The 15,177-nt window shown below is 44.7% G+C and overlaps 2 protein-coding genes across 4 annotated transcripts in view; one reads left to right on the forward strand and one right to left on the reverse strand.

Moving 5' to 3' along the window:
* The first annotated feature begins 765 nt into the window (after positions 1-765).
* Positions 766-11,883, forward strand: marchf7 (membrane-associated ring finger (C3HC4) 7). Of its 3 annotated transcripts, none has more exons than XM_083759638.1 (11): positions 766-827; positions 2,949-3,147; positions 4,828-4,941; positions 5,651-5,804; positions 6,107-6,310; positions 6,411-7,671; positions 7,767-7,936; positions 8,364-8,467; positions 9,412-9,522; positions 10,927-10,978; positions 11,433-11,883. In XM_083759638.1, the coding sequence occupies exons 2-11, from the start codon at positions 2,962-2,964 to the stop codon at positions 11,525-11,527; spliced, it is 2,451 nt and encodes an 816-aa protein (XP_083615764.1). In that variant the 5' UTR covers positions 766-827; positions 2,949-2,961; the 3' UTR covers positions 11,528-11,883. The 3 variants fall into 3 exon arrangements, with proteins under 3 accessions (XP_083615764.1, XP_083615766.1, XP_083615765.1); XM_083759639.1 differs by having other exon boundaries at positions 777-827; positions 2,952-3,147; XM_083759640.1 differs by lacking the exon at positions 4,828-4,941.
* Positions 11,884-13,548: 1,665 nt separating this feature from the next.
* ly75 (lymphocyte antigen 75) overlaps positions 13,549-15,177 on the reverse strand; it is a 31,033-nt gene continuing 29,404 nt past the window's right edge. The window contains exon 35 of the mRNA XM_083789959.1: positions 13,549-15,008. Within this exon, the coding sequence (XP_083646085.1) occupies positions 14,821-15,008 (188 nt within the window). The 3' untranslated portion in view covers positions 13,549-14,820. The remainder of the gene's footprint in view (positions 15,009-15,177) is intronic.

The following is a 15,177-nucleotide window of genomic DNA, read 5'->3' on the forward strand; positions in this document are numbered from 1 at the left end:
CCAAGCCGTGCGCACACACACACACACACACACACACACACACACACACACACACACACACACACACACACACACACACACACACACACACACACACACACACACACACAAGAGATATCATTATAGTATATGCTCATACCCTGTATATTGGCATGGTTGGATGATTGGATCGGCAGGCCGAAACATTGTGGGAAGAAACAAAGAAAATGCCCAGACTCCTCACACACTCTGTTATAATTTAATAGAACTACCCTGACTTTGCAGGTTGCTGCCCCAGGGTGTTTCTTGTGACCTTTGGAAAGTCCCACCCCAACTTAACTCACACGCACGCACGCGCACGCACACACACACACACACGCGCGCGCACGCACGCACACACACACACACACGCACACACACACACACACACACACACACACACACACACACACACACACACACACACACACACACACACTGTGACACTTCTCTTCAGCTCTTCAGCAGATTTATAAGTTTATAAACTCTCAGAAAGCTGAGTTGAGTTGATGCAATCCTGTATCACTGTCAATGATTTCACACAAATCAGAAACTGTGTTATTAATAATTTATAAAAATAGCTGAAAACAGGTTGCCCTGCAACCAACCAGCCAATTAGGACGCGAGTGACCATTCTTCCAGGCTATGGGATGCGGACTCTACCAATGAGAAAACGTATTTTTGTAACCACGCCCATGCACGAGGCCCGTGGTCACGAGATGCAGGGAGTACTATTTAAAGCACAACTTCCCTGTCAACAAAAAGACGCCATATCGTCAATGTCGAATACAAGAAAAGTGAAACCAGAGGTGAGAACCCAAGCCGTTGTATTGCACTGTGAAAACAAACCTTGTCGGAAGGAGTTTGGGAGGATTCAATCAATTTCAGACAGTGTAGTGACTGTACTGTTTGTGATATTGGTTATGATATTGGAGGATACCGCTGGCAATGTCTATAGCATGTAGCTCAGTTGTGTGAAACTAGGCTCTGGCGAGGCTGCAAGCTAAACAGCATAGCATACACTTTGGGCATCGCGTTTACTTCCATTCTGCGATACAATACACACGCTAAACGTTCAATTCGATGTTTCTAAAATGACAGCAACGTCAAACCTCAGCCCCGCTTTGACAAACTGTACTCTAGTTTAATATAGACTTGGCTTACCTTGCAGACACGACCACGTTGGACAAATAAGGCTTTTGCGGTGTGTATCAAACCAGATATAACTGGCGAGGAAGGGAAGCCTTTAAACGTGTGGCTTTTATTTTCAGTAAACGAAAAATGTATATGAAGTTGTTTGCAGGAGAAACTTCATGCTGTGGAGATTGTGGAAGGCCGAATCACTGCAACCCACAATGTTTATTCACTGACGCTTCGATCAGGCAGAGAGTAAAATATGAAAGGCCTTCATGACACACTGGTTGTGTTGCTTCTATAAGTGGTCCGGGGTCCCACAGAAGGCAATGTGGTGGGATCCCACAGACGGAAGGCAATGTGGTGGGATAAGACCCTGCAGGATTAAGAACATGATTAATTTGACAGTGCATGATGCTGGCTTGCTTGCATGATTGAAAAATGTCACATGCAGCACCTTTTAATGCTGCTGATAAGAAAAGTCCTGCAAAATCAATCTCCTATCGAGTAGATTCTGCCTCAAGGTGTGAAGATTATTACAGTATGTTAAGTCATTAAAGGTGTAGAAATGGCTCTGGTCCATAGCTTGGACCAGAGCTAGTGTAGAAATACAGAACAGATCACTTTGGGCTTGATATGTTGTGTTGGACTTAAAAAAGCTCAGTGGGGTTCGAAATCCACTGCAGTGCATTTGACTTGCAAGCTGGGTGGGGTGGGTGGTCTTCGTACAACCTGGGGCCTGGCCTGGGCACCTGTCGGTGGGGAATATTGAACAGGAGGACTAGGATGGAGGCCATACATCCTCCCAACAGTGGGAGGAATTCATTGGCACAATAACTAAATTAGAAAAAATGGGTAAAACCATAAAGGAAAAAGAAAAGCACCAATGCAGTATATTGGTGTATCTTTCAAGTATCACGTGGAATGCCATGCTTGCTGCTAGCTGTTTATTAATGTATAGCTAGCAGATTCACAGTCCAAGGACGGTTGTAAAGCAGTTGAATTAGAAGCACCAAATAGCAGCATGCTGATAAAGTCTTTGTCTCACTTTGCCTTGTCTCACTTTGGCTGGATCAGCAAACTGAAGCATTAACTCAAAGTCTTGGCTTACTTCTTTAATGAAAACATCATGTCCTATCATGTTTCAGAACTGAGGGGATGGAATATATTCAGATGGCTAGTACACTAGACCAGTGGTTTTCAACCAGTGGTCCAGGCACCACCAATGGTCCTTGAGGGGGTTTCAGGTAGTCCCCCAGCTAAATTATGGAGAGTTGGTAACATAATGGACCCTTATTAGAGCTTTAACTATTGAGAGTATAAAATGGTTATCTAACAACAACAACAAAATATTTGTTAGTTTTTGCTGAACAAATAATGGACCTTGACATGAAAATGATTGAAAACCACTGCCCTAGACTTAAGTCTGCTATGATGAAGGGATTCATATGGGTTTTCTGTCTAGGGATACATCTACGGTTTCAGTTCAGGTTGGCATGCATTACTCACTAGTATGCATGGGCATTGGGCAATGGGCATATAGACGGTGTTTGCACAGAATCCCATGTTTAGACTGCATTGATATGTCTTTCTTCACAGACCAATATCTTGGAAGTATTTTTTGTGGTTACTGACAGAGGCACTTCAACAAGATTTCTATTCAAAGACGCATGTTTCATTCTGTGGTGGTGGTTGCTCATATTTTCTTTCGGCGTTCATGCACATGCAGTGATCGCTACAAGTGATCATTTCTGTAGTGATGATGTTCGTGGTTGTCTGTTGTCTTTGTCTTCCAGCAGACCATTAGTCATGGATTCCAGGCCTCGTGGACTTCCGTTCTCCGTGTCTAGGTCCAGAACGTCTTACACCTCTCCTTCAACCTACACCTCTCCACTGAGCTCCACTAGGCTATATAGTAGTAGGGACAGGGTGCTGACCAGTGACCGCCTCCCTAGCCGGGCCTCCACGCCATTCAAACCAGACCTATGCCAACAGGTAGGCTAATGACAATAGGCATTTAAGTCAAGCATGAAACAATTAAACAAAACTATTTGTAATAATGCAATGTTGACATCAATCAAGGCATATCTTATCTAGAATAATATGCTACATAGATGTGGCTATTGTGAAAATTGTTAATGATAAATAATAGACATGCAGCCATCAATTAGGCTAGACAGTAGTCCCATGTTTTGTAAGCATGTCAGCAGCCATCAGTGTTCGAGAAGCTACCACAGAGAGAGCACATTCTTCTAGTAACTTCACCCTGGGCCTGGAGTACTGCAGCTAAATACTTGATCTGTGGTGTCCCGACTCCCAACAGGAGTAGCAGTCACTTTAGTGTGTCTTTTAATAGGTCAGCCCAGATTCCTGGCCTGACAGCATGTGCGTTTCAGCTCCACTGCTTGTCAAGGGCTGTCTCATAAGATAGAGTTACTAGCTTGGCCTGACGCCTGATTTAAAATTTGTTGGTGTCTGTGTTACTTGCCGAAACAGCACATGTACAGTACAACTCTCAACGTATTGCATTGCAACGTGTTATAAGCTTGTAGATCTGCTATCTTCAACACGTGACACCACTGTACGACAAAGTATAAATCGGGCTTAAGTGTTTGCTGGTCATCCTGCACTTTCCAGAATAGTCCAGGCTGAGTTGACAAGTGATTGCTCTGTGACTTTATTTATCACTGATATTGACTTTTGTAGACCGTATTTACGGTGTACGGTTAAAATGGTTTGACATTTGGAAACTGAACTCATTGAGGATTATCACGATACACTAGTTTGCTAATGCTGTAGGCCTAATGGAAATGTTAATTTGATGCTAAATTGTTTTCTATTTCTGGGGCAGTGCCTCCAGCTTGGCTGGGTGTTCCAACAAACACAACCTGGCCTGGCCACGTTTACGGGTGGGAAGCCGGCGGGGGAGGATGTTCACTGTTGCTGCTGCATATAGCTTGCTTATATAGCTGGTTCCCTGTTCAGCAGGTGCAATCTCATGACAACCCCTACTCAGACACTTCGTACCATCTCACAACAGCCCTACCAGTCCCTTGGTACACCCTCACAACCCAACCAATCCCTTGGTACCCCCTCACAACCCAACCAGTCCCTTGGTACCACCTCACAACCCAACCAGTCCCTTGGTACCCCCTCACAACCCAACCAGTCCCTTGGTACCCCCTCACAACCCAACCAGTCCCTTGGTACCCCCTCACAACCCAACCAGTCCCTTGGTACCCCCTCACAACCCAACCAGTCCCTTGGTACCCCCTCACAACCCAACCAGTCCCTTGGTACCCCCTCACAACCCAACCAGTCCCTTGGTACCCCCTCACAACCCAACCAGTCCCTTGGTACCCCCTCACAACCCAACCAGTCCCTTGGTACCCCCTCACAACCCAACCAGTCCCTTGGTACCCCCTCACAACCCAACCAGTCCCTTGGTACCCCCTCACAACCCAACCAGTCCCTTGGTACCCCCTCACAACCCAACCAGTCCCTTGGTCCCCCCCTCACAACCCAACTAGTCCCTTATACCTCCTCACAACACCACCGGAGAGTGAGTAGTCTTAGGGCTGATTTGGGCATTTCTATGCTTTATTTCATATAGGTCAATGTAGACTTTAATATGACTTACACACACACAGAAAACGTCAACTCTCTCCGCTCTAGCGTTTCCGTAACCTGATCGAAGAGAGTCCACCCTGGTTGGAGCCGCTTCCTACTTTGAATTCATCGCGCGACTGGTTGTGGGCTGAATCCCCTGCCAGCAGCAGGACTAAACAGGTGCTTAGAATGTTATTTGTATATTATAAGACAAAGGAAGCCCTCTTTTTGAACATGGACATCTCTTTAAAAATGACCAGTAAAATGTTTCCATGTAACTGAAAATGTAACTGTAGGCTTCTTTCGGCTAATTCCCATCGTGGTCGCCACAACGGATCATCTGTTTCCATCTGCTTCTGTTCTCTGCGTCTTCCTCGGTCACACTCCTTCCATGTTCTCTCTCACCGAATCCATAAACCTCAGTTTAGCCTTCCTCTTCTACTCTTGCCTGGCAGCTCAATCTTCAGCATCCTTCTCCCAATGTTGCTCTCATCTCTCCTCTGCACATGTTTAAACCATCTCAACCTCACCTCTTGTGTTATCCCCAAACCCTCTAACCTGGGCTGATCATCTAATGTAGTCATTTCTGAACCCGTCGGTCATTGTCACTCCTAATGAGAATCATAGCGTCCTCAATTCTGCCACCTCCAGCTCCGCCTCCTGTCTTTTGGTCAGTGCCACCGTTTCCCAGCTGTACAGCGTGGCTGCCATCTCACCCCCTCTGGTACCCTTCTGTCACAAATCACTCATCTCACCCCCTCTGGTACCGTTCTGTCACAAATCATTCATGACACTTTTCTCCATCCATTCCACGCTGCCTGCGCTCTCTTCAAAATTCTCTATGATTGTGGCTTAATTTTTTTTAATCTCTCTCGCTCTCTCTCTAAAGACGGACTCTGAGAGGAGAACGGGGATATACTCGGGGCTGCTAAAAGCGAATGATGATGGAGACTTTAAACGTGCCAAACTGTCCTACAGCGGCCGAGACACGAGGACAAGCTCTAACTCGTTAACGGCACCCACCTACTCCAATATCGGCACAGGTACGGTAGAACTGATTGTTTTTTTTTTGAGGGGCGCTAGTCCCTCCTATGTCTAGCTTTTGGTGTATGGGCACAAACCTTGTCCTACACAAACATTAAATTCCCATTGACCATGAATGGACAATTTTACGTCATAGTGCCTATTTTACATCATGATGATAGGAGTGTCCTATGTCACTCCTATAACTAGCAAAATTGGAGATAATGTAAAGCAAGCCTATTCCCTTTAATTTTTATTACATGAAGGGAGTTTATGTCAAAGATGCTCAACTGTTGATCTATTTTCTCTTCTAAACTCCCAGGTGAAAAACCAAGTTCGTGGCGGTCGTATAGCTCAACCCTCTCCCCATCTTCAACGTCTTACTCCAGCCCATCCTCAAAGCCGCTTTTGACGAGGAGAGACGTTCTAAACCGTCATTTGAGAGAGCCGGAAGAGAGCAGATATAGTTCCCATCTGTCCAGTCTGGGAGAGAGCAGGCGTAGGAGCCCTGGATTGACCTCACTGTGTAGGGAAATATGCTAATGCTGTTTTAGACTTTAGAAGCATGCACAGTCAACACATTCATGGTCATTTCACGCTGCACTGTTCTCTTCCCCTCGTTCCAGATGAGCCCGACAGGCTGACCTCCAGTTACGCTCAGGGGGCGCGGCCCAAAGAGCCCATCTACTCCTCTTCAACCTCCACGGCCAGAGAAAGCTACCGTCCGCGTTACTTCCCATCACTTGACCACAGTGCCAGAACCACCGCCCACACCCCCTCCTCCTACACCTCCACCCCCTCCTCCTACACCACCTCCTCCAGCCTGCGCTCCTCCTCCTCCACCACCTCCTCCAGCCTCCGCTCATCCCAGGAGCAGACTAGAAAGCCAGTCTCCCCCACCGTGGCCAGGTCAGCGAGGTCACCCTCCTCTTCTCGTAGCTCCTGGTGTACACCTCCCCTGGCCAAACGAGACCCCAGCCCCTCCAAGCCCCAGCCCACTGCTGCCCCCGCCGCACAGAGGACCACTGCTGCCCCCCAGAGGCTGGCCCCTGTAGGTACTGCTGCCCCCGCCGCACAGCGGCCGGCCCCTGTAGGGGCGGAGCCAGAGGGCCGCCGCTCCCTCCTGTCTCGTATCTTTTCCCGGCGCTCCAGCCAAGACTCGTCTGGCGGGTCATCCAGCGGGTCCTCTAGCTCTCGCTCCTTCGACTCGGATGGCGGCCCGACGGCGGGGGTGGAGACTGCGGCCAGAACACCCAATGTGGTGACACCGGAGCCTGATGCGGCCCAGCACCTGGCCTCATATAGGCTACGCCGACGTTTCTTCGACGCCCCCAATACGCCTGCTGACGTTGCAACGCCGGAGTCCGACACTCCCCAACAATTGACATCGCACAGGTTACGCAGACGCTTCTTCGATACACCTCGCTCGGATGGAGACAGCGGAGGACACGCTACCTGGTTCTCCTCCTACCTCCGTAATCGCTCTGCTCCTCCACCCCCCCCACCGCCGAGCGAGGGAACCAGTGACGGTATAAAAGAGGCTTCAGCTGGTCGTCAGCATACACACAGAAGGTGGGAGGACCCCGAGCATAAAGCACCAAGCGAGGATGATGAGGACGACGAGGAGGATGAGGAAGAAAAAGAGGATGAGGAAGCGGGCGGAGCATCTGGCGTGACGGTCTCTAGTCTTGCTGCTTCCAACAGGGTTTACATGCAGTCAATGCGTACTACCTTCAGGGATCATGGGTATGTAAGCTCTGCAACCCCCACAGTCACTGTGTATGACAATGCATTTGCTGCAGTGGACAGGAGCCAAGCTGAGGCGCGGGAGAAGGACAAGCCTGTGTCTTCCAGAGATCCCGAGAGGCTCCGCAAGATCCAGGAGAGGTCTGACATTCTGTTTTCTACACCCCGTTTCATGCACATCATTTCTAGTCCCAAGGTTTCTTTCTAGATTATTTAACCACTTGTTCCTGCTGTAGGCTGCTGCTGGAGGAATCTGACGAGGATGAAGGTGATCTCTGTCGTATCTGCCAGATGGGGGAGGATTCGGCCTCCAACCCACTGATTGAGCCGTGCCGATGCAACGGTAGCCTGCAGTACGTCCACCAGGAATGCATCAAGACCTGGCTCCACTCCAAAATCAGTTCAGGTACTCAGAATGCTGCATGCTGGCTTTTGTTACATCACGGCAATTTATTTTCTTCCGAAGATGGCTTTGGAAGCAATTGGGATATTAGATACTCATTATCCTGTCTCAACGCTGGATGCTGCAATCATATGGCTAATAACCACGAGCTGGTCTCACTGCCCTGCGCACTAGTACAAACTGCATTGCGCTGTCCCAGTGCTACTCCACACTGCATTATACTGCATTTTAGTGCTGTCCAGTGTTGCGCTACACTGCATTATACTGCATTAGTGCTGTCCAAGTGCTGCTTCACACTGCATTACTGTTGTCCCAGCCCGGATCCAGACTGCATTACACTGAGTTAGTGCTGTCCTAGCTCTGGTCCAGAGTCTCCAGACTGCATTACACTGTCATTTATTGTACAAGTATGTGTCTTTGAACTCTTCAGGTGCAGGTCTTGAGGCTCTCACAACATGTGAACTCTGCAAGGAGAAGCTGCATCTAAACATAGAGAACTTTAACATTCATGAATTGCACAGGGTGCACGAGCAGGTGAGCATCCTTTTATCTTATGTTTTCCTGTTGTCCAAGTTGTACTGAATGTTTTGTTGTTTAATCAAATGGAAGTGTTCATAAATATCAAATGCATTGCCGCTGCCTGGCAGAAACCTTGTTTTTTTGTATTTTTTATTAAGGGCGGGAACCCCTTTTTGGTGTTTTAAGCATTATGTTATGCTTTAGCTACGCTACGAGCTTGTAGGTCTGCTATTTTTTTTGTAATCATGAAAATGTGGCGCAAATCTTTGAATATATATTCTTTCACAGCGAACATTTTTAACTTTAATCTTTGCTTCTGGAAGGTTCCTGGAACAACATGTTTTCAGATGGGGGTCGGCGGCCAATTACATATAATCTTTGGGGTCCTTGACATGAAATATTGAGCACCACTGATATAGAAACATGAGGTTTTTCAGAAAATTGTCATGATTTAGAAGACATTTTTTAAATTTCGACGTCAGGCCTAAATGGATTAATGCCCTACTTCATACTACAGCGGCATACAAAAGTACACGACCCTCGCATATCTATGCCGATCTGACTGGCGCAATGTCCGTTTTGGACACATTTCTGCCTGACAGCTGCATTTCTATCTTTGTAGGATGGATTGGATATGTGTCCTTTTGTCTGAATATGGTCCCACAGACGGCCTGCAGTGTAGAGGGTTGTCTGAATATGGTCCCACAGACGGCCTGCAGTGTAGAGGGTTGTCTGAATATGGTCCCACAGACGGCCTGCAGTGTAGAGGGTTGTCTGAATATGGTCCCACAGACGGCCTGCAGTGTAGAGGGTTATCTGAATATGGTCCCACAGACAGCCTGCAGTGTAGAGGGTTGTCTGAATATGGTCCCACAGACGGCCTGCAGTGTAGAGTGTTGTCTGAATATGCAGTGTAGAGGGTGGTGTGATGTAACCTTGACTTTGTTCTCCTTCCTCAGTCGGAGTATGAATTTATCCGCAGCGGTCTCTACCTGGTGGTGCTTCTGCATCTCTATGAACAGAGGTTCTCGGATGAAGCCGGAGTGAGAACCCATACGGCACATTCTACTGTACGTGTAATTATATTAACAGGCTACTGTACTTTTTGTTTTGAAACGCAAAAACAACTGAAGTTTGTTTTGTTTCCAGAGTCATTGCCTGTTTACTTGATCGGATTAGCAACCCAGTGCTAATCATATTATGTGGCATACGACCAGGACCTAACTTAATCAATATAAAACAGTATACTTGTCAATGGCAGACAACTGTTGGATTTGAATTGATGAGAATACTTGTCAATGTGTTAAACACATTAAATACATATACATATTAAATGCGTTATTTCGCTCATGTGCAAGTGTATATGCATGAGTGTGTGCAGTGTGCACGTGCACCTGACCTTTCATTCCAAAAGATCCACAGTACACCGTCTTATCATCATATTCTAGCCAACATTGATATAGAAAGTATGGTGCACTCGCTTAACAACAGCGCTTAAAGCTTGTTGATTTTCAGCATTTATTTATTGATGGGCCGAGTATAATCCCACTTGTTAAAGGATGTTGGGCGGAATAATGGGTTAGTCTGGCATCGATTGATAGGACAGCTCCAACCGGTTAAGCTACTGCTTAGCGATGTGTTGAGAGAGGCAGTTACGTGGGCGTTGGGGAAACGCCCGGAACTAAAGGCAGCCTTCTTACTGGAGGGAAACCCGGCCATTCATTGTCTCCACATTGTTGTATAGACTAATGCATCAGAGTTGTGGAAATTGAGTAAAGATGCATCGCGATGCAGACTATTCTGCATCGATGCAGTGACATTACATAATCTATTATAGCCGTTTTGTTTTCTGGGGGAAAAGTCTCATTGAACTGCATGCAACATGACTAGGCTAAAGCTACTGGAGATAAAGGCCAACTGTACTGGAGATAAAGACTGAGATCAACAAGTCATAAAGAATGCACCTAGTATTTTGAAAGCAGACATCTGGCACATTCTCAGTTTACTCTGCAGTAAAATCTTCAATGTTTATTTAACCCAGTCTACAAGGCCACAATTGAAAATGGCTGATCTATAAGCACTCAACAGATCTACAAGCTCATGCTCACTATGTTGCCATGTGAAGCTTTGTGTGAGCTTGTAGATCTGCTATTGGACACTGTGAGACTGACATTCATGAGGCGGCTTCAGGGTCCATTCGTTATCTTCATTAAACTACAAATCAAATGTAATATCCAACTGACTAATAATTTATCCAACTGACTGCTTGAATCATTATTCAGAATGAGAATGTTAACTGGTGAATCATAATTAAATTGAATGCCAAATCTGCACCTTCCACACCAAATTCTGCTCTACTTCACATTGAAGCAAAGATTATTTTAACATAAGGTGTTATGAATGTATTGGATGTAAAGGATAAAATGTGGTAGAATTTCATATCTTTGAAAATATTTTCCCCCCCTCTCGCCCAGTTATCCCCCCTCTTGGCGAGTCTTGATGAATACCTGGACATCCATGTTGAAAGTACGTCGCAATCCTTTTGTTTGAAAGCATACAAGTGCTTACTTACTTAAAAAATGTAATGCCATCAGCATTTTGGCCTCCAACCATTTTTCTCCCTATCAAACTACACAAAGGATCATTAGGATTGCCTTCATGAATTTTTTGGAGTCAATATGTTACAAATATCTAAAAATAAGAACAGTACTGTTACCAGCAGCAAATATACAAGCTTTTGTTGAAATATCGTGGCCAAACCTTGTAGACTCCACACAGGATACTGTGTATAGACGTTTTAATTATATCATCACTTATTCACCTGGAGTTCTTATGTTCTTATGTAACTATTAACTATACAAGTTCACTTACTGTTTTAAATGGCTTTCCTTGAGTGTTTGACTGTATTTCAAATTAAAATGTATTTGCATGTAGGAGTCGGACTGTAGGTTCTTGTTTGACATATTCCTCTCCTTTGCAGGATTACCTGGAGAATCGGACGATGATGAGGTAGTAGTGGACAACAGGCCATCGATTGACTTTTCTGACTTGGATGATGACCTTGAAGATGATTAATATGACTGGGAGAGAGTCAGTGTGGATTCAGCAAATGTTGGACAGAGGGATTGATGGTGGCAGACTGCATTATGCCTTTAAACTACCTTGTTTATGCACATGCTTTAATCATGTAACTAAAGTCAGTGGCAACAGGTGAAACTTAAAAGGCCAGTGCATTGATGGCCTGTGGAAATGTGACTTCCTTATTGGTGGCGTTCATGGGCATACCTGGGCATCTGCATCGTGCATTCCCATGAATTGATTGAAAAATATTTTGGTTTTCACCATTGTATTTATCTGACATTTGTGTGCGCTTTGTAATGCTCTGAGTTAAATATTTTATTATTGCAATAAAGATTAGATTTTATGTGTAATATGGTGGTCTAATTTCAGAGGAACTATCATTTGTCTGAGGATGCATTGCTGTGCAGAGATAACTTCTGGGGTGCTTAAATCAAGAATCGATTCGATATACAGTAGCTGGAAACATTGGACCCTTCAGATATGTAGGTGGTCCCAGCTACTTGCACACAGACTATGCAAATGAGAAATATGTAATACTTGGCGCAATCAAGCTTTCTTCATTGCAGTCCAATCAAATTATTGAAACTTGATTGTATTTTCAGAAATGTGGTAAAATTAGACAGAATCATAAAACACGGGACGTGATGTTAAGACTGTCAATTGTGCCAATAGATGGTGTGGGCTCACATGAGATTGCCTTGAAGAGTGGCATTAGGTGTATTTCTTAACTAGGGTATGATGTCAATTTTGGGACACATCCTCAGTAGTGTGCCTTTGAATCAGTGGGTGTTTCGGCCTTCCAACACTATACACCCTCATCAAAGGTGGCCAGCTAAAGGGTGATCAAGCCTTAGCTTGTGTCCCATGCCCAATCATTGAGATTTGCCTCCCATGGGACTATGCAAGGCAGGGGCGTCCTCTTCCCTGAGCCAGCCATACAGCTGACCGCATACCTCATATGCCCTCATGTTTGAGGGGTTTGAATGGAGTTCTCAGATGCGTGTGTGGTGGGGTGGGGTCATGTTCTTATAGCCCAGCAAGGGTCTTTCCTTTTAATCCAGATCCACTGGCTGCCTCTTTCAGCTGCTTGAGAAAGTGTTCTGATTGTCTGCCACAGAGCCTGTCCATGGATGCCAAGTTTCTGAAACTTGATTGTGTATTTTCAGAAATGTGGTCAAATTAGACAAATATCACTTTGCAACACACCATCTTCAGTCCCCTAGTTTAGTGGCTATTTAAACTTAGTTTACCTAATTTACCCCATTTTGGGTTGAACATTCGGCAAAATGACCCAGTGAAAGATGAACTCAGATCGGCTATCGTTGAGGTTTGGCGTAGACGCCGTAGAGGTCAGCCTGTATGGGGGTCACCTGTCTGCATGGGAGAATTGGCTCTTAAAGGTCAACCTGTATGGGGGTCACCTGTCTGCATGGGAGAATTGGCTCTTAAAGGTCAACCTGTATGGGGGTCACCTGTCTGCATGGCGAGCATGGTTTTGTCCTCGGGTTGAGTACAGAGTGACGTTGAGGGTGCGCTGTGACTGGCCAGTCACTGATTGACAGCCTACACCTAAACATAACCTTAACCTCAGTAAAACTATACCTAAACCTAACCTTAACCTCAGTAAAACTATACCTAACCTTAACCTCAGTAAAACTAACGCAGTGGCTGGGGGGCGTTTCCAAGAACCCGAATCAGAGGACGAAACCATGCTAGCGTCTGCATGGGAGAATTAGCTCCCAAAGGTCAACCTGTATGAGGGTCACGTCTGCATGGGAGAATTGGCATGACTAAAAGGGGGAGGGGGAGAGCCAAAGTCCTCCAAAATAAAAAGCACCTTCTTTAAAGTTAGTCTGATTGTGAATGGGACATTTTGTTTTTACATTAGGACTTCAGTATTCTATTCATAATCAAGAATGGATTTCTGGACAGTCACTGGGAAAATGAACCTGGCAGGCATGGTTTATATAGGGTCTATACTCTAATATATGAACTATTTAAATGTGAACAAGAAGCAAAATCTAAACACACTTTGACCATCAAAACGAGTCATTTTATTGGAGGGCAGCTAAAACTATCTTATTTGAATTGATAGACCAGTTTAAGACCAATGTAAAACGTGGAAATAAAACATTTGGCTTATCTTAATATGCGTGGCGAGCCCAATGAGCCAGTCCTTGAAAACAATAGGAATGTCTCAGACTATCAACATTTCATATTCAAAGTATCTTTGGTTCAGTACTCGAGACTGTTATATAAAAATACAATCAAATCTTTACAAAGTATTCACAGCAAAGCACTAGTGCAAATTGACAGTCTAACAGACAGAAAGCCATAAAGAAAAACATCTCTAAACGTCATTGTGCTTCAAAGCTCACAGCTGCTCCGTCACATATTAAAGTGCATTCTTGCTCAGTAGTTAAGTGCATAGTAAAGAGATTTACATAAAAACAGCATATACAACCTAGATATATACACTTACACTTTACCAACATGTTCACTTCAAATTCCTCCCAAGGCTTAGACGATGTCCCAGACATGTCTTCAAGTCAAATGGTTAAACTAAAATATACTGTATATTGCAGATTTTTCAAACTGTGACAACTGAACACTATTAATTGGCTATTACAGTAGCAAGAAGTAAATATGAAGAAACAACTCAATAGTGGAAACCTACCCTGAAGAGCAACACACATTCAATATCAGATTTCTTTTTTTCCCCTGTGGAAAAGTATGTATGCATTTATATTCGTAGTCCGTCATCCTTGACAAAGATTTTGCTACTGTGTTTTTTTAATTGCTAAAAGGTTGTTGAAATTTCAACCTCAAAAGTAGGGCCAGGTGTAATTGGAATGCAATTCAACAATACATTGTTTGTCTTTTACACAAAATGGAGATGGCACAATGGACACACAGTGAATGACTAAATGTAAGTGAGATATAGACTACCAGAATACCATTTTGATGAAGTGTGGAAAGTTGTTTGATTTTGAGGTGTTTAAGACGGAAAAACGGCAGGTATGCAACTGTAAGACTTCTCTCCTGCTAAAATCACAGGATAATCACCTCGGTGAAAACAGCTATTACCATTTTAAATAATCTAAAATAACTATTGTGAATATATCACAATTATTTCATGACGAATGCAGTGTTAGACAATTCTAGAAATTTGTCAGTTAAATAAATATACGTATATACTGTTTTTTTTAAAGGCAGGCTTCGTTTGCTGTTGCTGCAAATATTAAAATATAAACTGAGCAGGCACATAATTTGTTTCCTGAGGGTAATTAATCGTCTGCATCAGCTCCTGTCATAATACTGGTGGTGTCAGCTTCATCTTCAGTCCTCTTATAGCGAACAGCAGAGGAGAAGTAGCCGGCTCTGTTCTTCTTGTATATAATGAAGCCGATGGCTGTCAGGAGAGCTAGAACAACCAGTATTAAGAAACCCAGAGCCACTGGAGAGGCTCTAGAATCTGAAAACCAAACACACACAGTCAGAAAGCAGTCAACCCTTAATTCCCCCGGAGTGCACCAGGACCAAGAGAGGCGCCTGTACACTTTAAAATCTGAGTGTTACAAATGTGACCAAATGGACACACTAACATTGAGGATTTCAGTGTATCTGTAGAGCATTTGATCAGG

This window comes from Protomyctophum parallelum (assembly GCF_964188405.1).
Source record: "Protomyctophum parallelum genome assembly, chromosome: 2".
Lineage (NCBI taxonomy): Eukaryota > Metazoa > Chordata > Actinopteri > Myctophiformes > Myctophidae > Protomyctophum > Protomyctophum parallelum.

Excerpts from the sequence above, each read along its gene's own strand:
- marchf7 (XM_083759638.1), top strand. The coding sequence starts at position 2,962 with ATGGATTCCAGGCCTCGTGGACTTCCGTTCTCCGTGTCTAGGTCCAGA. Across the intron at positions 5,805-6,106 it reads CTACTCCAATATCGGCACAG|GTGAAAAACCAAGTTCGTGG; the intron begins GTACGGTAGAAC and ends CTAAACTCCCAG. Across the intron at positions 7,937-8,363 it reads CCACTCCAAAATCAGTTCAG|GTGCAGGTCTTGAGGCTCTC; the intron begins GTACTCAGAATG and ends TGAACTCTTCAG.